This window comes from Castanea sativa, chromosome 4 (assembly GCF_040712315.1).
Source record: "Castanea sativa cultivar Marrone di Chiusa Pesio chromosome 4, ASM4071231v1".
Taxonomy (NCBI): Eukaryota; Viridiplantae; Streptophyta; class Magnoliopsida; order Fagales; family Fagaceae; genus Castanea; species Castanea sativa.
The window spans coordinates 164,032-186,233 of record NC_134016.1 but is presented as its reverse complement, the minus strand read 5'-3'; the positions used below and the strand labels follow the sequence as shown (position 1 = coordinate 186,233).

The 22,202-nt window shown below is 35.3% G+C and overlaps 1 protein-coding gene across 3 annotated transcripts in view; it reads right to left on the bottom strand.

The window, feature by feature from the left end:
- The window catches only part of LOC142631212 (nuclear pore complex protein NUP160), a 37,946-nt gene that overhangs the window by 764 nt on the left and 14,980 nt on the right, over positions 1-22,202 (bottom strand). The window contains exons 8-25 of one of the 3 annotated variants that reach the window (XM_075805326.1): positions 21,620-21,740; positions 16,342-16,524; positions 15,971-16,160; positions 15,243-15,814; positions 14,529-14,691; positions 13,850-14,124; positions 13,545-13,732; positions 8,696-8,772; positions 8,232-8,578; positions 7,153-7,221; positions 6,745-7,060; positions 6,306-6,434; positions 4,356-4,464; positions 4,190-4,261; positions 3,959-4,094; positions 1,822-1,929; positions 583-723; positions 25-198 (exon numbers count right to left, since the gene is read on the bottom strand). In XM_075805326.1, coding sequence (XP_075661441.1) covers positions 25-198; positions 583-723; positions 1,822-1,929; positions 3,959-4,094; positions 4,190-4,261; positions 4,356-4,464; positions 6,306-6,434; positions 6,745-7,060; positions 7,153-7,221; positions 8,232-8,578; positions 8,696-8,772; positions 13,545-13,732; positions 13,850-14,124; positions 14,529-14,691; positions 15,243-15,814; positions 15,971-16,160; positions 16,342-16,524; positions 21,620-21,740 — 3,370 coding nt within the window. Of the gene's footprint in view, positions 1-24; positions 199-582; positions 724-788; positions 1,043-1,821; positions 1,930-3,958; positions 4,095-4,189; positions 4,262-4,355; positions 4,465-6,305; positions 6,435-6,744; positions 7,061-7,152; positions 7,222-8,231; positions 8,579-8,695; positions 8,773-13,544; positions 13,733-13,849; positions 14,125-14,528; positions 14,692-15,242; positions 15,815-15,970; positions 16,161-16,341; positions 16,525-21,619; positions 21,741-22,202 lie in introns of those variants that run through there. The other 2 variants (XM_075805327.1, XM_075805328.1) reach the window with 2 other exon arrangements.

Sequence of the window (22,202 nt, the reverse complement as noted above, 5' to 3'; positions counted from 1 at the left end):
TCAAAAGCTGTTTATTGAGCATACCAGCTGAAGGTGCCTCAGCAAAGCTTCATGCAATAACTTTTTGAGCTTCTCACAATGATCTACCATGCGACCGGAACTGATTGATTCCTCAAGTTGGCGCCACAGGCGCTCAATTGTTGTGTATGGAAACCAAACTGCAAATGGTCTTTTCCGATTGATTATGTCTACTGGCCTCTGCAGAAGGGTAAAAGGTTGTTAATAGCTACATTTTCCAGTATGCACCCAGCAGAAGTATATGAACTTGAAAAAACAAATTTACCAGCAATTTAAGTAATTGATCTGAGCTAAAGAATGAAAGGAAAAAGTAATTGAACTAGTTTGGAGGAAATTCCCCCAGCCCACTATATGATAATTGATAAATTAATAAAACCATCCATGTGTACTTTTAGTTAGGTGACCTATTTAATGAGTCATATAACTTATTTAAATAATACACAAGAATGGTTTTATGAGTCGCCATGTAATGGGTGGGAGGAGATTCCCCCAAAACAATTTGGAGGAAAACTTGGTCCAAAATGAAATTAATGAATTTGCATATTGAAAAGAACTGCATTGTACCGCTGATGCCAATGATTCTATACAATCAAGCAACAGATTAGTAGCCTCTGTATATCGACCGTAATCAACATAGAGCCGAAATAATGATGAAGGATTTGATTCTTGACCAGTCATCCCCCAGGTCCTTTCCCTTCGATTATCCTGTCACAACTCGAGTGAAAATGGTTAAGGAGGTGAAGCATAGCATAGGTTCATATCGATGCAAGAATGAGATTTAATATCCAATCTACCCATGGGAACCCATTAATCTGATTGAAAAAATTCAAGAAAATAGCACTAACAAGGAAGGAATAAACCATGTGGCAACATGTATCCAAAAAGGTGAGTCAGATCCAGGGAAAATAGAGGTTCAGAATACTCTCCCAACATGTGTCCAAGAACCCATAAAGGCAAATTGACATGGGAACAATAATCTGAGGTTCAGAATAATCTGCCAAGAATGATGCTGAGCAAGAAGAGTCTGTAAAGACAATAAGGATGGAATATGAACAATAATTGAGATTCAGATTACTCTACCAACCCTTATGTGATGCTGATACGAAGCATAGAATAGAACTGTTTGTAAAGACAATAAGTGGCATAGGAACAATAATCTCAGCACTGAACAGAGTCTGTAAACTACTAGGAAAACATAAAAAACAAACAAATAAATAAGGAAACAAAATTTTGAGATGAAATGTAGCACATGTATTCATCAAAAAAACAGAAAAAACATATTTTGATGGAAAAACAACATTTCTGCAACTCAAAGAAGGTTTCCAATGGCAAGTATGGCTAATACCCTGAAGCATAGATAGACTAACAAACTGAGACTAAAAAGTCAAAACATTTGGACTTAAGCAATGACTTCACTGGAATTAGTCAATAATTGAAGAAAAAGAAAGGAAACACCAAACTCAATGAAAGATAAACATTAGTGTAGTTTTGACAGTAGTCCTATTTTCCTTTTCTTTTTGGCAGTTTATCTTGTATAATGTTGCTTTTTCTTCTTATCTTTGCTCATTTAACCCTTAGGGCCATCTAACCATGCTTTTTAGTTTGCTCTTATAACTTCGGTCCCTTTCCAAAATCAGAAGCGAGAGAGAGAGAGAGAGAGAGAGAGAGAGAGAGAGAGAGACTAAAGATGCCCCTATGTTAATTGTTTGATAGAAAAGGTATATCAAGTTTAAAGCTATAACGCAGTTCATCACATATTTAAAACCCCACCCAGATATTCCAATTTCTAGCTAGAGAAAGTACCTTAAACATCTGAACCAGCCAAAGAGGCAATTCAATCTGAGGATCCATAGAAAGGAGGGTTTCAGCAACAATAACCGGTAATTTGGCATGAAATCCCCTATATTTTACCTGCAATTTAAAGGAGGTATAAATAAGGTGGAGAAATAAAGGGAAAGATGGTTGCGGGGTGGGGATAACTTTCATGGTTTCTTTTAACTGAGAAATTATAAACATTATCAAAGTGCTTGGGAGTTTAGGGGAGAGGGGTTTGAGCTGTAGTGTCAACAGTACACACACACATATATATAAATATATTTCTAACCACCACACACACACACAAATAAACACATCAAACAGTTATGACAAAACTTGACCCCAAGAAAGGAGAGAAGCTGCAGTAAAGGCACTCTTTCAAATTCATTCAGACTTTGAGCAGAAAAACTCTTAACAAGTTTCTGACCATGAACATAGATAAACTCATTAAGTGAAAACCCATTTGTCATTTATTTATTTATTTTAAATTGAGAGCTTTAAACAAAGCTATCATTTAAGCTCTGGAATCACAATTTGATGACCTGCCCACACCCAAATAGAAATATTTGCAAGACATACAATTACCTGATCCTCAGGAGCTAAAATCAAGATTCATGAAGTCCTAGTAAAAGAAATTACCAACATGGACCCACCAACTTGCTTAAATCAATAGGTGCAGGTTGACATCACCCACTGCAAACCCCACCTTTGCTGCCCACCCTGTCATGAACCAAACCCATACCAAGGATTTAAATACATGACTTATCATAAGAGACTAAAATTTTCCACCCACCAACCTCATCCTAACATATCGGAGATCTACACCTTCCATATAAAGCCTTATAAGGTGTCATCCCAAGACTTGCTTAATAGCTATTGTTAGATGCAAATTTCACCAAGGTCGAATGATCAAACTAGCTACCTTTGAAGTCTAGGACTCAGGCTCTCAACATGTCTTCAAATATTGAATCAAACCTAAAGTGCAAATAATACATCCAAAAATTTCCTAAAAGTTAACAGGTTTTCAATCTCCAAAAAGAAAACAAAATAAAAGATTACACTAACAAATTTCCTATGACATAATTGTAGGCTCTGAGACACTACCCCTACAAAGTGGGCCTTGATGAGGACGTCAAGGATTTCAATGGGTGAGATTGTGATACTCCAAATTGATTGGATATTGATTAAGTGTGGGTGTGATGAGTCCTACAAAGGTTATATGCTAGGTTGATCGGGCTTTTATTAACAACTGCAAGAAGCCTCAATTGTAACTAGATTAGTCCTTTTTGGCTAATGTTTTTCCTTCGGTCGTTACAAATCCATTGTGCAAGATTTTTTTTGGCTTTTTTTTTTTGGGGGGAGGGGGGTTAATTATAAATAGGTTGGATCAAAATTTTGAATCAACCAATGTAAACTCAAAACCACGTATTGACTGATTGTCCTTTTTTTTGTGATTATCAAATAGGCAACAAATATATCATTTTAATTTTAAGTTCCAAAAAAATTCTCTTACAAGGTTGGCAAGTTGAAATTGCTGGCTCATGAACAAAGACAGTGCTAGGCATAAGTATGTAAGGGGCTTCAAATATCTTATTCGAAAATATTACCCATCAGCCCACGACATCATGACTAACTAAAATCAGGGTTACTTCAAACACCCATTTTATGAATTCAAAATGTAAGAACGTCAAGTAAATGATGACAAAAAACCGTAAACATTTTAATAATCTCCGGAACAACTTAGAGAATTAACCTCTGGAACAACTTAAATACCACCAGAACTTGTACTGTTTAGAGTAAGATTGCAAATAAAAAGAGAAATAAAAAAGAAAGGTAAGGGAAAAAGGACATGTTCAGAACACAGAACTTCACTGCTATTGTTGGCATCAGATTATCAGATTGTCTGGTTCCTAGGTTAAGCCAACCAGCAATAGCAAACAAATGATAACAAGTCAATAGCAAACAAAACACATAAATATAGTATAACTCTATATGCAAAAGATTGACAGGTATATGAAATCTAGAGCTTTTTTAAAATTTATTACAAATAAAAGAGGAATCTTTGAAGGTTTAGGAGAACCTCAAATGGCAAATTAAACTATTATAGAATGCAGAAGATACTAACAAGATAAAGCTCAAGAGTTTCCCATTGAGTATTCCGCTTAAATTGTTGAGTTGCAGGACACACATCTTGTGAAACATGAACAGCCATTTCATTCTTTGATGATGTCAACAAAAGACCATGTGTCCTGAGATCATCCCTGAAAGTCATAACTCGCCCAATGTTACTAAATTGCAGATGTGTAATTCAATAGCAAATAAAGCCCATGGATAACAAGGACAAGTCTGTTTTTACCGAACACATGAAGAATCTACTTTATTTGGACAGCATTTCAGTGACATAGCACAGAATATTCTTTCCAGTTCCCTGAGCAAGAAAGGACCCAAGTCACATTTACAGGCATGCAAAAGGAATTCATAATTGTAATGAAATTATGCTGCCACATAAGCACAAAACGCACTTTTTCAATCTTGAACCCTTGTAGAACCTTAAAAGAACTGTAAATGCCATATCATACAAACTTTTCTGGACCAGAAGATCAACCAGATCTGCTGAGACATTGTGAATTTCTGCAAGAAAATAGGAAATAGTACAAATAACAATTGATTAAAATTAGGGGAAGAAAAAGATCGCTGAGAATTACGTTTTAAAAAAAAAAGATCATTGAAAATTTACTCCGTGGTATAACCATTTTTTTCTTATTAGTATAACCTACTTACAGTTTTCCAACTTGATTTTTTGAAGGTGTCACTAAATCTCCCTGAACTTTGTAGTGAATTAAAAAATAATAATTTTTCAATCCAAAGTAATGGAAAAAATACATGTGACAAGCACATGACTGAATGAATAAAGAAAATGAAGACACTTCTGTATCTATATTTCAACACACTGTACATTATATTTTCCTTCTTTTTCTTCTAAATTTTACTGATAAAGAAGGGAAAATAAAGGATAAGGAAAAAAATAATAAAAATTCAGACACATCTAGCTATTCCTGAAATTAGAGAGAGAGAGAGAGAGAAGCGGATTAAAAAAAACTCTAGATCCTTTTCTTTTAATGGTTTTGTTTCGATATTAACAATTTTAGTCTTCTATGTTTGCTAGTGCTTGAGAAGAATTCAAAGAGAAGAACAAATACAAAAATAAGTGGAAGAAAAAGACAACAAGTAAAGCTAAAGACCTCTCTCTCTCTCTCTCTAAACACAAAGAAATAAATAAATCTTAGATCTATTGTATTGGTGGCATTAACATGGTTAAAATTCCAGGTCCAAATCTATTTTTCTTCTACCGTCTAAATAGCTCCAACACTGACACCCCTTGATCTGCCTCAGATGAAAGTGAAACAAGCAGGATTCTACGTACATGGCCACCAATACCATCATCATTGACAACACCAAGGCCATCCTTGTCAACATACGTTTTCCCTCTCCCCCCATCATCAAATAGCAGAGCCATTAAGCTTCCACTGATGCCACTGTGGCCTACTTCACTATGGCTGGTCAGTATGGTTGCTGAACCAAACTCTCTCTCTCTCTCTCTCTCTCTCTCTCATGCACACACATGCATATACAAAGGCAGATCACATATATTCAATTCTCTTTATTTTATATTTAGGAGAAATTATACTTTTCCACTCTAACGTATCACCCCGATTACACTTCACCCGCTGAACTATCAAAACGCATGATCGACCCCCAAGTTTCAAAAAAATACTACACTTAAGCCCTTGCCGTATGTTTTGCTGTTAACTCTAATAGAATTTAGCATTGGAAGACCAATTTATCTTCAGCCATATGTTTTGTAGAGAGGGGTAAATTGGTTTTTTAATACTAAATTCTGTTAGAGTTAACACCAAAACAAACGGTAGGGGGACATTGAAACAGAGTTACAACTTTGGGAGGTCAATTGTGCATTTAATAGTTCAGGGAGTTAAGTGTAATTAGGGTAATAGTACAAGTTGGGAAGGTGTAATTTACCCTATTATTTATTAATTTTATATCTATGAAAGAAAACATTCTATATGTTAAGGTGCAATTTCTGGAAAGGTGTTGTTTGATTGGCTTAACAAGATATCTGACTTTCAAATGTCAATTTCCATTTATCTTCGACAGAAAAATTGATATTTCATTTTAGTCCATGACCATAAGGAGAGAGAGAGAGAGAGAGAAATACTTAAGGTGGATATTCCAAATTGCATGATCAATTAACATGAAGGTATATTTTTAAAATAATAGTTTTTGACATTGTATGAACTTTTGGCCAACGATTAGGCAAAGTAAATGAATACAAGGAACAGGATTATCTTGTGATATTTATCCACAGGCAATTTCTCAACAAGAATATATAAACGAGATATCCTATGGTTTTACCAGAAAATATTCATTTGACAAAAGATGTTAAAGACTTTTACCAGTAAACGTCCATTTGACATTTGCCATTGAAAGAAAATATTCTGCTGAAGTAAGCACAAACTCATTCTCAAGTTTCTCGATATCAATATAAGACTGCCACCTTTGAGACTGAACATCATTGCTCACTGCTGTAGCAAAAAGAAGAAATATTATTGACTCAAACGAAGAAGTATAATGCACACACTAAAACTCTATATATCTCATAGAAAGTCTACCATGAAGGATGCAAGAAAACCCATGGCAGTTATTTTGATACATCTTAAGTGTACATGTGTGATGTGGATTGAGAGGGGATTCAAATAATTGATGTCTCTGTTGGAAACATCAGGAAGTATCAGTTGAACAAGAGGTCAAAACATGTGGTAGTTATGAGAACAAAGATGTAAATATAAAACAAAAACTAAACAAAAAAACTGTTTTTTCAATTGCTTTATTTACCCTGCTCCTCCACTTTTCTAGCCTTTTTACGAGGATAATGCTCATTGTGAAGAGAATTTCCTTCAGGCAGAGGATCAATCCAAGCATATGCAGGATAAACAAGATGCAGTGCATTGATAGCAGCAGAGAGCCCATTCAGTCTCTCTTGCAGCACAAGAGCAGTGTTCTGGTAGTCTTTCAGAGTTGCTTCACTTCTCAAACGAGCTGAATATAGGTACATGTAACCTGCTGCTCTTCGCCAGTTATGTCGATGCATTTCGAATGTGTACAGCAACTTATATAAGTTTGGCTTTGCCAATATATCAGAACGCTCTGCCTAAATATTTCAGAGCAGGAATGTCATTAACATTGATATGCAGGAACCTGAACAAGAAAGCAGACAGTTTGTTTTGCAACAAAGGGACACACCTTACGGGCAAGCTCTTGTTCTACCTTATCATTTAAGCCAATAAAGGGTAGTTGACCGCCACAAAGAATCTGCAATCAATGTAAAATGCATCAAACTCTCTGGTAACAGGCGGATTGGAAAATTAGCCTAATACAGTGTCAAATGATGACAATAACTAACACGGCATGGAGTATATAAAACCTCCTGCACCAAAGGTTGGCAAATGTTGATGGAATAAGCAGAAACTGCGGTGGTATGAAGCATCAATACAGATATGGGATATGGAAACAATACCATATGGATGTGGTGTTATGTCAATTCTTGAATATTTAGGATATGATGTAGCGGCCATACATTAATTAATTAATATATAATCACATATTTCTAAACATATATATGCAGATCTGACTTTTAGTTAAAATTTGAATACTAATAATGCAGCTATAAAAAAAAACAACAATAAACAAAGCCTTAGTCCCAAATTCATGTTTTACATTCATAGAGATTTGAAATTTTGAAGGTCTCCAACTTTCTGAAATACCAGACCTTTTGTTTCAACCCATTCTCCCACCCCCCAAACCCCCAAAGGAAAAAAAATTTGTATTCATGCTCTATCCCCCCCAAAAAAAACAAAAAAAAAAACGTATTTTTTATTAGTATTCTCTATCCAAAAAAAAAAAACTATTTTTTTTTTTTTATATGGCTATGCAAGAGACAGATATCCCACCGCATCCCTATCTAGCCACATTGAATATGTATCAATAATAAACTACAGTTTAACAGGTTTTTTGAGGTATTCATGCTTCCTAGTTGAGGAGTTTCCGTATTAAATTTGTACCGAGGCATTTGGCATGTTGCAAAAAGTATTCTACCCTACTTTCAGGCTTGCCAAAGATTTATGGACAATTCTTTTAGCACTTTTTGAGAGACAAAACCAAGCCAATTTGTAATGCTGTTTGTCTTTCCTAAATGGATTTTGAAAATCACATCAAAGATTCTCTCTCTCTCTCTCTCTCTCTCTCTCTCTCTCATGAAGTAAAAAGAATATTGGATACAACAGCAAAAACAATAATGGAAATTTTATGATTTCGTAGAGAACCTTCATGGCGTCGCATTCATAAAGAACAATTATGAAACGCCTCAAGCAGATGTATTTGCTCTCCTCATCTGGATTTGTAATTATTGCACAATATGCATCATAGTAGTGATTAAGATCTAATGTAAACTTGAAGACATTTGCCCAAAGTCTTCCTTTGGTAGTGGCAGTTGATTCACTTAATGGATCTCCACCCGAGTTTTCACCATTAGGACTTTGAGCTTCATCAACTTGCTCGAGAGCAGCAAGTGCAAACTGGTAAGCACCTTCACTAATATTATGTTGCTCAAAAATCTGCATTGCCCACTGATAGTAATGCAATCTCCATGCAGCATCTGATATACAACCAGCTGGGATGGGGAAAAAAGAAAATAACAAATACTTAAAAAATAAATAACATGAAAAAAATATCATCAATATGTTATAAAAAATAAATAATAATTGCAAACTTTTCTGAATAAGCTCACTGAAATTAAGATGCTCAAATCCTGCTTTGTGAGACAAACTCTGCAAAGCCTGGGAAGCTCCTTTTCCTGACGATGCTCTGAACAAAAAATTCCCAATGGCAATCCAAACCATCAAGACAGGTGAGCATTTAAAACCATGAAATTAATGCAATATTTAAATTGAAGATTTGCAACCAAAACTAGTAAGACCAAAAACACAGAGAGACTGTGATAGAATATACATTTAGTCCTTTATAATGTGATATACTAGTTCTTCAAATCCAAATAGTGAACAGTCTTTGCTTTTTATAAATCATCAAGAAAATACAAATTTAAGATTAGTTCTAATTGAATGTGGAACAGTCCGTCAAAAGGGTATTAGGCACTTAAGAGTACAAGGCAAAATATAGGCAATCCTTATAAACTAAGCAGCTGCATTAATTACCTTAGGTGATCACTATTCTGCTCTGTACCATATAACAATGAACTAATGACACGCCCAGAGCAAGTAATGATTCCATCTTGGAATCCCCACAATTTTTTATGATGGGGATATATTCCTCTTTGTTTTCTTACATATTTTCATGCACAATTCTTAAGACTCCATAATTCATTCCCCCAAAAAAAAGTTTGGTTTAGATCCATATGTATTACATTATACTCTTGTGGTTAATATCATTGTATACAAACAGTACACAATTCATTTCTACCTTTCTTTTTTTATTTATAGAAGTGAATTTTTAAGTTTTTGGATAAGCAAGCAGTGGAATTTACAAAAGGCATTGGTAGGGAAACATTCTGCCTTAGGGTGAAGCACTCTAGAGAACAATGTTGGACAAAGTGTAGACGAAATGTCAGCTTGAGTAATGCATACATTGGTGCAATGCCCCAAAAGCCTAATGCCATGTTCGGAAGTTTGGAGGGAGAAGAGAGTAGAGGGAAGTAGAGAGGAGGAGAGTAGAGGAGAATGGTTATCCTCCACCTTATTTGGATATTTTTAAATTAAGGGGAGGGGAGTAATTAGCCTTTTGATAGTTTGTAATTTTGTTAATATGGTAAAGGTAAATTTGGTAATTCATTTGGTCAAGCATTTCTATACTCTACTCTCCCTCCAAATCTCTCCAATTTGGGGGAATAAAAAATGAGAGGTTAGAAGAATTAGAACCCCTCCAAACTCCTCCAAATCCCTCCCTTAAAAAACATCCAAACAAGGTAATTTAACTTACTCTCCCTCTTTCTACTCTACTCCCCCTCCATCCAAACAAGCTATAAGGGTTCTTTTATAAGGTTTTCCCACGGAGAGTGAGTCAAGGTCTAAGTTCAGGCCAAAAGACATAATCAATGGACAAGAGGTAAATATTTTCGCACTACCCTTGATCCTAAAGGCCGAGGGATGAAGGAGGTTAGGTTATTGGTTGAGGATCCATAGTCAACACCAATTGTGGCAGAGCTTATGAAGTCCACTAATGGAGTCCTTTTCTGGGATATAAGTCTCTTGAGGGGTGTTCATGCTCGGGAATTAGAGGTTGTGTTGAGCTTCATGAATACCATATATGGTGCTACAGCAAAGGGGTTTGGTGAGGATAATATGTGTTGGAAACCAGATAGAAATAAGGGGTTCATGGTTAATAATTATTAAAGTCTTTTAGTGGGCTCTAATGATCATTGTTTTCCATGGAAAAGTATTTGGAAGTAGAAGATCCCTTCTCGAGTGGAATTCTTTGTTTGGACTGCTACTTTAGGGAAATACTTGACAATTGACAATTTAATTTATGTAAAAGAAAGGTTTGGATATTGGATTGGTGTTATATGTGCAAGTGTAAAGGTAAATCAGTTGACCATCTATTTCTTTACTATCTAGTTGCTATGGATTTGTGGTCTATGGTTTTGGGTTTATTTGGAGTAAGCTAGGTTATGCCGCAGTCTGTTGTGGAGCTTCTAGCTTGCTAGCAAGGCAGATTTGGTCGTCATAGAAATGGTCATATATGGTTAATTGTTCCCCTTTACTTAATGTGGTGTCTTTGGAGAGAAATGAATAGTAAGTGTTTTGAAGATAATAAGAAATCCATACCAAATATCAAGCTTTTTTTCTTTAGGACTTTATTAAATTGGTTGGCTACTTTGCAAAACCAATCATTCTCTTCCTTTCTTGATTTTCTTGATTATTATAATTTTTGTTGACCCCTTGTACACTCCCTAGGTACTAGGGTGTCCCTTTTTTTGATATCAATAAAACTTATTTCTTATCCAAAAAAAAAAACCAAAGTTTTGGGACTCAAGTTTTGTTATTATTATTTCTTTATGAGAACAATTTATTAGAAAGAAGCACGGTTCAAATGTAAGTGCCCTTAAAGATTTAAAATCAAACACTCATGAGGTGCAAAAAAAAAAAAAATCAACAATAGAACTGCAAGACACCCCCCAATCAAAGTACAATATTAAAAAAAAAAAAATCTCAAAAAGCTATTCTTAATATCTTGCATAGATTACTCTTCGTTCTTTAAAATTCTGGCGATTCCTCTCTCTACATAACCTTGTTTTGGTGATGTCTAAACACCCCCTCTACAAATAGTCAGTAGTCTATTACCTGACCTGTCATTACGTAAAGTACCCCAAAAGCCCTAAGTGCAATAGACCACAACTCTCTAGCTATGGCACAAACAAGAGCTCAACTGTTTTGCTACTTCCCTTACACATTACACATCTATTAAAACCACTATCTTCCGTTTAACAAGGCTATTTACAGCCATTATGAAATTCAAAGCTGCTATCCATACGAAGAAAGCTACCTTACATGGAAAGTTACCACCCCAAATACTTTTCCAAGGAAACACAAAGTGAGGCGCACGTCTCAAAAACATGTATAATGGACCGAACATTAAATTTCCCTTTTCCCATTTGGATTGCAAAGCAAACAATCCTCATTCCTATCTACAACTTGTATAGAGTAAAGTAAATCCATCAACACATTCACACCTTCTAGCTACATTAAAAGTGCAAAAAGGGCACAACTCTAGGGCATGGGAGTATACAAAGAAAGAGACAAAAGATAACGAAAAAATTACTAGAGGATCATCTAAAGTTCAACTTAGCTATAAAATCCATAAGGTTCCATACGGGAAAAGTAGAGATTTATGTCCACTCATATAGAGATTTAAGGAGCAATAATTTCAGTTGTACTAAAGAATACCATAGCATCTTTTCTTCAATAGTGTGTCAATCCACCTCTCCAAATAGTCCAAATTAGGCATGGAGGAATTGGCCTCCAAATCTCTTATTAGTGTGCCTAAAATTTCCCTTTCCAACATGCTAAAAGATCAATTAGTGAGCCTTACATCACCCAACTTACGATGAAGAGGCTTAGTGCTAATGGCTAGAGAGCTGTAGACATTGAACAATGAAGAAATAGGTGGCTCACAGATTCCCCATCAGACTCACACATGTAGCACCAATCCATCAATACTATTCTTCTTTTTGGTAGGGGAAATACTTGTCCAATATTTGGAATTTGATTCCATTATGTTTAATGTGGTGTCTTTGGAGGAAGCATAATAGTCACACTTTTGAGGATGAAAAGAGCTCAAACAATCAGCTTCTTGCCTCCTTTGTTGGCACCTTGTTTGATTGGTCCCGGGTTTGGGGACTCACATCTAATGAATCTCTCACTATGTTTGTAGATTCGCTTCTTTCTTGTATATAGCTGTTTTTTTTTGTAACCTTTGGCTGCTTATGTTTTTTAGCAGACCTTTTATTATACTTTTTCTTACCTATCAAAAAAAATAAAAAATAAAAATAAAAAAATTCCCCAAAGCGTTGGTTGAAGTGAACACAGCAACCCAAGATGAAGCTCTCACTCTCTCCATATGTTATTCCAAGGGAAAGATACATCCCCCATGTTCTCAACACCTTGTAATAGCTTTTAACCAGACCACAGAGTCAGCACATTGGTGTTGACAGTCAACACCTATGTTTGCTTGGAGTCTGCACCTATGGTGGGCTAGGGTTGGCACCAAACTACGGAGACAATTTCAATCGAAATCTTTGTTCATCAAAATAATCTCCCCTTTGTTAGTTATTTACATAGGAGTACTTCTTCTTCTTTTGATAAGTAGTTATTTACATAGGAGTACTAAACCTATATTCCTAATTGGAATGGGAGACCTTAATTGCCTCAGTACAAAAATAACCGTACTAGAAATTATATTAATAATAACCTAATAAACTATTAGGACCTAAAATAAAATATTAGTCTTGCAAAATTAAAAAATACTAAATTAAAAAATATATATATATATAGCTCTTTAACTTTCCAGCATCAAATAACCTAGGGGTTAACACCTAGTCTTGCTTGAAGTTAGCACTAAGCAAAAGAGAACAAACCTAGGATTCAACACTTAAATAAAATTACTAATAACCTAATCAATTCTAAAGACTGAAAATAAAATCAAATTGACCTATAAAAAAACAAATAACTCATAAAAATAAAAAAGACTAAATTAGAATTAGAGTTGGGAAATTTGAACCTTGATGTCTCCATTGGAAATACTAGAAAGTGTCAGTTGAACAATAAGGCTCTTGGCTAACTTTAAATAAAATTTTATTTGCATTTCCACATCACTCTAATGTTTGAAATTGATGGAGTATAGCTCCTCCAAAATCATGAATGAAACTTGCCTTTGATACTTTTTTTTTTATGTAATAATTTTCATTGAAAGAAAAACTCCTTTAAAATAAAGTATTAGTCACATAATAATACATACTTAAAAAAAGGGTAAAAGAAAGTAAAGTTTCATATTTTTGAATCCTGAAGAGGTCTAATTCCAATCAATTCCCATGTCCTTTCTATGAAGTCTTAGAGAATATTGAATACCTGAAGAAACAGCAAACAGCTTCATTGACTTTCTTCTCTTTCATCATTCCATGTGATGCATATTGTGCCTGAGCAAGGAAGCAACATCCTAGAAGATGATGAAGCATGCACCATTGACTATCACTATCTTGAATACTTTGAGATGTCTTCTCCTTCCGTAAATGTGCCTCCACCATTGTGAGTAGGTACTTTACAAAGAATTAGGGGGACAAAAAGAGGAAAAAAAAACAAAAACAGAAGGTCTCAGAGAAATTTCTTAAAAAATAATATAAAGGTTCTCATCATATGGAAGGCAGAATAATCACCTCGGCAGCATCATACTGGCCATGTCTAAGAAGTATCAATGCAAGCTCTCTTGAGTGGCTCAAGAATGAAGAAGGTCCTCCAGACTTGCCCCAAATGATCCAGCTGGTAAAGTCTTGAATCGAATTACTTATATCATGCGGATTAGGGAGACATCTTGAAGAAAGGAGGGTATGACCTCCAGGGAGACTTTGCATGTTTAGTAAAAGTATAAAAGCCAATGTGAAGTGACATTTGCCAAGCTTCTCATTCCATGACCTTTTACCCATATTGCTGTCTGGACCAAGGAAAAAAACAGGATGATTACCAAGTCTGTAGTGCATCATGCAATATAACCCACATAAGATCCAACTGCCTGAACCCTAAGGCACATATTGGCTATTGCTATATAGAATTGGCAGAGTATGCATCTGGCACCCAACTTTCAACAAGTATCAATAACCCAAAGAAGGCTAAAGTAACTGTAGCATGTTTCACGTTACAGAATTGCCTGCCTTGCTAGAGAATATTCCAATTTAACATCACATGTTATGCAGATATTACAACTAAATGTTATTTATTAAAATAAGCAATTTTATGTAGCAAAAGACTCTTTATCTTAAAATATCATAGTGTTATTCCATGTGTTGAGAAACCTGGACAGCAATAGAAAATGCATAGAAAACCATAACATAAACTTACCAATTTGTAATGATGAAAGCTGCAAACTGAAATCTTCAATTGCAGCCGGTTGAGATGGTGTGGTGGCAAAGAAATGAATGATAAGCCACTCAGAAACGATTTCTTCAATCACTGGAACCATATCAAGTTGTATTCTGGATATATCATCATGGCACATATGGATCTGCATGCAAAATTTAAAGGATTTTCTACACATATTAATTTATGTATCCGATATTCTTAAAGAGAATAAAAAACCATCATGATGAGAATAACGTTGTAAGACTAGTGTGAGCATGTACAAAAAAAGTAAAACAAACAGAAACATGACAGGTAAAATAAAATACATGAGTATCAGAGTAGTCAGGTCATGTTTGCAACCCTAACCAGTTATACCAAATTTTCAATAATATGTTATAAGCAACTCTTTTCATTTATAAATACATAAGAACTATATATACCATTGATTATGCTTTATAAATGAACGAATTTTGATCAAAGCAACACTACTGACAGGAGACAAATGAACTTTGCTTCTGGGATTTCAAGCAGATAAGCATGCAAGAAAAATATATCTGCATTATGAAGCATATCTATATCATAGAACTGGAAAATTTTCATACTTGCTTGCTAAAAATATAGATAGATAACAAATGAAGAAATATCAAATAGTATTTAAATTCATTAAAAAGAACAATTGCTGACAACAAAAATTATAAAATAAAAAAAAAGTACCTGCCCACTTATGTTCACCAGATAGGTTAGAAACAGAAGAATATCCATTGCAGTTTCAAACATCACCTTTGAAATTTGAGAAGTAGCCTGGACCAAGGTGAAAGCATTGATACTCGATGGTGTTTCAGCATCAAGATCGTGTATGATTTTGCGAGGTACAATAAAATTTAAAAATTTCTCAATTACATATAAAACTTTTCCCCATGTGTCAGCTCTTTTGCACAATGCATGAAGAGAAACAAGCATGTCAATAGAGAATTTCCGAAGATTTTTATGATCTGCCATTTTCTTCTCCCAAGCAATATCAGCTCCAATATCGGATATATGGAGCATTGCTGCTGATGAACTATATCCAGTTACTAGAATCTTTGATACGCAAGGAAGAATTTCTTCAGATGAAATAACTGGTGCACTAACAAGTGATTCGTAAAATATGGCAGAAGCTGTTTTGCCTAATTGTTGACTGATGCTAATAACACACCTGAACACTTCAAGAAGAATCTCACGCTCAAGATCATCATCAAATAAATCTAACCCAGAGCTTACAAGATCACCAAGTTCATCAGAAGAACCTAGCAGAATACAAATTTGAAACAGAATTATTAGAAACAGTTCGAGAAGAGAGAAATGGGGCAGTGGGTGACAATGAATAACAATTGAAAATTGTCCAAAAACAATGGAACATAGGATTAAATCTACTTCAGAAAAAGCGAGGATCTCCAATATACCACTGATAAGCCGCTCAATATCCTCCATACAGCGAAAAAGAGAGAATGAATTCTTTCTTATTAAACCAATAGCACCTGAAGAGGAGTCAACAAACAAACCACATGGAGCATTGTTCTTGCACCAGTTATGGTAGTATTGCGTACAGAAATTTTTCCAGCAATAAAACACAGATGAATTTTCAGTGGACCCCTAGCAAAAGATACATAGTTTATCAGTTTAATTACAACCTCCAGAATATCACCCTCTCCTCCAAAGAAAAGAAAAAAATTCAGAGTGAGAGAGAGATTACTTCCAAAAAAAAAAACAAAAACAAAACAAAACAAAAAGTAGAGAGAATTATTAGAATCTGAAATAACAAAACAACGAGAACCTCATGTTCAATCAGTGAAAGGATTTCCTTTTTCAGTCCATCAGCAGTTAAGGACTGGAATTCTGAATCAGACCAGTGCCTATTGTAATCCAGCAAAGTTGCACGCAAAGACATATTATGATGAATACCAGGACAAAGCAGCCTGCGTAAGAAAATTGAGGACACAAATGGCACAATATGATCCTGCAAATGCATATAGAAAAGCACTGTGAAAACGTTCTGAAAGGCAATGATGAGCATTTCATACATAAAATACAGGGCAGAGCTGGAAATTTTTTTTTTTAAGTCATTGCAACTTAAATTAAGAACTTGGTTTCTTTTTTAAAGTGCAAGTAACACCATAAGTGGAATCTTCTGTCTTAGGCTCAGGAATTGCTCTATCAACATAGCCTATTTTTTACCTCCTTTTAAGAAGGTGATCAAGCCAGGTGATTATGTCCACCCAATTTAACACTGGTAATTTGAAAAGTGGGGTTATCAGTGGGAATAGTTGACTGTCCCACAACTTCTATTTGTCTAGTTTCTGATGTTACTTCGGACCTTTTTTCCCTCAAAACATTGGTCAAAAATTGGTCAATAAGCAAAGAAGGGGAATAACAATTGCTGAAATATCACGTTCAACATGATTGTTATTCCATGAATGGTAGGATTGGTCACTGGAGGCCTGGCTACTTCGGATTAGTCACAAAATTTTTAGTTTTTTCTTGTCATCATGGGAGCTTCCATTTTCTTTTTCATTGAGTCAAAAACTTTCAAATTCTTGGTTAAAGAGGGAGGTACTTTTTACATGTTACGTATTTATCAGAGATGTAGGGACTCTCTTTGTTCAGTGTTCATGGGTAAAGAGAGTGCAAAGCGTTGGCTAGCAAGTGTCTCCCACATTTCATCAGTCGACCCTAAGCCATGTGTCTCGATGAGCACTGAGATGGGTCCTTTGGTGTTTTTGAGTTCCGATGAAGCATAGGCTTGAGCCAATTCAGTCTCAATTTGAACCGACACGCACCACGACGCTATTCCCAGTGGTCAAATGTTCCGATGGTGCTGCAGCTAGGTTTCTTGGCATTGATGAGTTCGTAGAGACTCAAAATGGTTTGACATCCACACCTGACTGTGATAAGACCTTGCAGTACTTGGAGGGCTAATATTGTTTGTTTGCAGGGGACTAATCTAGAGTTGATTACTAGAAGAATTTTTCAAAGTATCTGGAGTTGTTCTTATATAGATTGGTTGTATTTGGGTTTTGAAGGTGCTTCTGGCTACATTCTGCTCATGTGGGATTGAAGGGTAATGGAAAATGTCGAGGAAGCGGTAGGATATTTTTCAGTCTCTTGCAGATTTAAAAATATTGGTGATCAATTTGAGTGGGCTTTCACGGGTGTCTATGGTCCAAATTTGAACAGGAAACGTAAAGAAATGTGGGAGGAACTGGCAAGACTTATCAGTTGGTGGAATTTGCTATGGTGTCTAGGAGGCGACTTTAATGTAATTCGTTTTCCATCAGAGAGATTCAAGGCTATAAGTTATACCCAATCTATGTACGAATTTTCTGACTTCATCTCTCTTCATGGGCTAATGGATATCCCTATGGAAAGGGGCCTTTAAACATGGTCTAATTCCTGCTCAGCATCTAGAATAGATTAGCTTCTCTTCTTTCCACTTTTGGCAGATCATTTCACTAATTTCTCCCAAAAAAGGATGTCTAGAGTTTTATCAGTGCACTTTCTAATTTTTTTCGAGGGTGAATTCCTTTTCATTTTGAAAATATGTGGTTGATGGCGTAGAGGTTCTGAGATAAAGTGAAGGTTTGGTGGGCATTTTATCTATTTCAAGGAATTCCTAGCTATATATTGGCTAAGAAGTCGACAACTTTGAAATTGGATCCAAAAAAGAGGAATGAAGCAGAGTTTGGAAATGTCACTACTAAAAAGTAGCGGTTATGGAGTAATTTAAATGCTTTAGGTGTTAGAGGGAAGACTCGCCCTAACAACTAAGGAAAAATTAGAACAGGGAAATCTCCATACTGAAATTGAGAAGATCACTTTATTAGAAGAGATTAGTGGGAGACAAAAGTCTAGGGTGCTGCACTAGAGGGAGGAGAATTCCAATATAAGATTTCTTTACAAGATGGTCAATTCTAATAGAAGAAATAATAGTATTGAGAATCTTATGGTTAATGGGAGTTTTTCTTCCAATTAGGATATGATTGTGATTTGTATTACTCAATCTTTCATGAATTTATACTCTACGTAGCAAGTTGATCGACCATTTCAAATGAGCTGGAAATTCCAACAATATCCTGAGATAATGTGGACTAGTTAGAAACACCTTTTGAGGAGGCAGAGATATTTGAAGTCATTAAGGATTTTAATGGCGATAAAACTTCTAGGCCAGATGGTTTTCCAATGGCATTTTTTCAAACTTGCTAGGAGATTCTCAAACTAGATCTTATGGCTATGTTTCACCATTTTTATGCTAAAGGTCAGTTTGAAAAAAGATTAAGTAAAACCTTCATTACTCTCATTCCATAAAAAACAAACTGCAGTAGTAGAAGTCAAGGACTTTCGCCCTATTTGGCTACTCCACTACACAGTCTCCACTACACAGTCATGGGAGATATCATTTCAGCTTTAGGCAAATTCTCAAACTTGTACTTATTACTAATGAATGCCTTGACAGTAGATTGAAGATTAGTCAGGGTTACTCTGTAAAATAGATGTTAAGAAGGCTTTTGATCATGTGAATTGGGGCTTTCTTATGAATTTGCTAGTGTAGTGTTTTCTCTGATAAATGGAGGCAATGGATTTTCTTTTTTCTATTATCTATTTGTTTTTATATTCTCATTAATTGTTCTCCTTGTGGTTTTTTTGAGAGCTCCAAAGGGTTGAGACAAGGCGATCCTTTGTCTCCTTTGTTATTTGCTTTGGTCATGGATGCTCTTGGAAGAATGTTAGATAAAGTTGTCCATAAAGGTCACATGTCAGGTTTTCGTGTGGGTGATTTAGAGGGAAGATCTTTGGTAGTGTCTCATCTCCTATTTGCTGATGATACTCTTATTTTCTGTGATGCCGACCTTGATCAGATTCTGATTCTTCGTATGGTGCTCATTAGGTTTGAGGTTGTTTCAAGTCTAAAAATAAATCTGGGTAAGTCAGAATTTGTTCCTGTGGGAGTGATTCATAATATTGAGTTATTATTGAATGTCCTTGGCTATAAGCAAGGTACTCTCCCAATGAAATATTTGGGTCTTCTTTTGTGTGCAAAATTCAAGGATAAGACGATCAATATGAACCCCAATTTTGGAGAAGGTAGAAAGGAGAGTGGCAGGATCGATTTTGGAGAAGGTGGAAAGGAGATTAGCAGGATGGAAACGCTTGTACTTATCCAAGGGAGGTAGATTCACTTTAATTAAAAGTACTCTATCAAATTTACCTATTTATTTTCTCTCTTTATTTCCTATCCTTGTTTTTGTGGCTAACCAAATTGCAAAACTTCAATGGAATTTCTTACTAGGTGGTCTAGGGGATGAACCCAAATTTCACCTAGTTAAATGGGTCACTATTTGTACTCCTCTTTCTTTAGGTGGTTTGGAGATAAGGAAGTTAAGACTTTTTAATGAAGCATTGCTTGGGTAGTGGTTGTGGAGATTTGGGCTTAAAAGGGATGCTCTTTGACGAAAAGTGATAGAAGTGAAATATGGATGTGTATAGGGTAAGTGAAATATGGATGTGTATGGGGTGGTTGGTGTACCAGTTCAGTTGCTGATCCCAATGGTGTTAATTTGTGGAAAAATATTGTCCAGGGATGACCTTCTTTATCCTGTTAAATATTGTATGAAATTGAGATTGGTCGAGGGTGAAGTTTTGGCTAGACCGGGGGTGTAGGGAGACTCCTCTTGTTGTTAGCTATCTTGAACTATTTAGAATTTGCCGAGATAAGGAGGCAAGTGTGGCTGAGCTTTTGAAGTGCAATAACGGTGTCCTTCATTGGGATGTAGGTTTTTTTAGGGCTATCCATGACTGGGAATTGGAGGCTTTGTTGAGTTTCATGGATACCATATATGGCTCTTCTATAAGGGGAATTGGTAAGAATAAAATGAGCTAGAAACCAGATAGAAAAGGGGTTTATAGTTAGTTCTTATTATCGTCTTCTAGTTGGCTCTAACAATTTTTGTTTCCCTTGGAAAAGCATATGGAAGCAAAAGATCCCTTCTCAAGTGGCATTCTTTGTCTATACTATTGCTTTGGGGAAATTTCTGATGATTGACAATTTAAGAAAAAAGAAGGTTTGGACATTGGATTAGTGGTATACGTGAAAGTGTAATGGTGAATCAGTTGACCATCTTTTCCTTTATTTTTTGGTTGCTATAGATCCATGGTCTATGGTTCTCGGTCTATTTGGAGTTAGTTGGACTATGCCAAAGCCAGTTGTGGGGCTCCTAGCTTGCTAGCAAGGTAGGTTTGGTCGTCAACGAAATGATCATATATGGACAATTGTTCCCAATTGTTTAATGTGGTGTCTTTGGAGGGAAAGAACTAGCAGGTGTTTTGAAAATAATGAGAGATCCATGCTAGATCTCAATTTATTTTTCTTTAGAACCTTATTGGATTGGTTGTCAACTTTGCAAAACCAATCATTTTCTTCTTTTCTTGATTTACTTGATTATGTAATTTTTGTACTTGATTTTTTGACCCCTGTACACTTCCTTTGTACTAGGGCGTCCCTTTTTTGATATAATAAAAACTTATTACATATCCCCAAAAAAAATAAAGATTTGGAAAAGCTATCCTCTTGGGTTCAGCTGAAAATTTAACTGAATATAAATAAATAAATAAAAAGATAAATAGAAAGAAAGGTTTTGGTTTCAGAAAGCTTTTCTTTAGTAATACATTTTAGGTATCTATGTTCCTAAAACTCCAAATGAAAGTGGAAACTTTTCATAAACATGCTAAATGAAAAAATTGAAATTTCAATTATTCCAAATGAATCACAATCCATGCACAGAATAAAGAGGCTATAAATCCAGAAGTTCCAATGAAGTTGGATTTTTGCGGGAAACAAGACCAGCAATTGTACACGTTTGTGCATTCATTCATGAGACTTGTGCATGTGTTCATACAAACAAAACAAAAAACCATGACAACAGAAGTTCTTTTTTTTTTTCATGCAAGCAGGAGGTATTTAAGCTCCAGTTTAAAACCTGGCCTTTTCAATTAGTAACTTGAAAGCCATGAACAGCAGAAAGTTAAGAAACATAAGATTACAACACCAGATGCAGTACCTTTCCAGATGAAAATATTGAATGTGTTATCCAAAGGAGATCATCTGAAGAATGTTCAGAACTTTGAAATAGCTGGTCAGCCACAAACTCTTCCTGCAAGGCATAACATTGCGCTTCTTCCCTAACAATGATGTTTCAGAATAAATTAACCTTGGACAGTAATATATATGGACAGGAAACATATAAAGAATAAAAAATTACAATCAGATAGAAGAGTAATGAAATGTTTACATATCATATATATTTGTGAAAATAAAAATAAACACATGCATGTGAGCACACAATACCAACTTAAAACCTCTAAGAAACTCTGGTTTTAAATCTCACTTTATTGCAGTTTGGGAACAAATATTTAGCTTACACATAAAACAATCTCTCCATAGTTCTTCATTCTGTAAGTGCTAACATATATGCATGTAAGGGTGCGTTTGTTTCGACAGTAAAGCAATTCCGAAAAATGTTTTCAAGAAAGGAAAATATTTTCCGAAAAGGAAAATATTTTTAGGTGTTTGATGGCATTTTAAAAAATACTTTGAAAAATATTTTCAGGTGTTTGGTTGTGATCTTGAAAATATTATAGAAA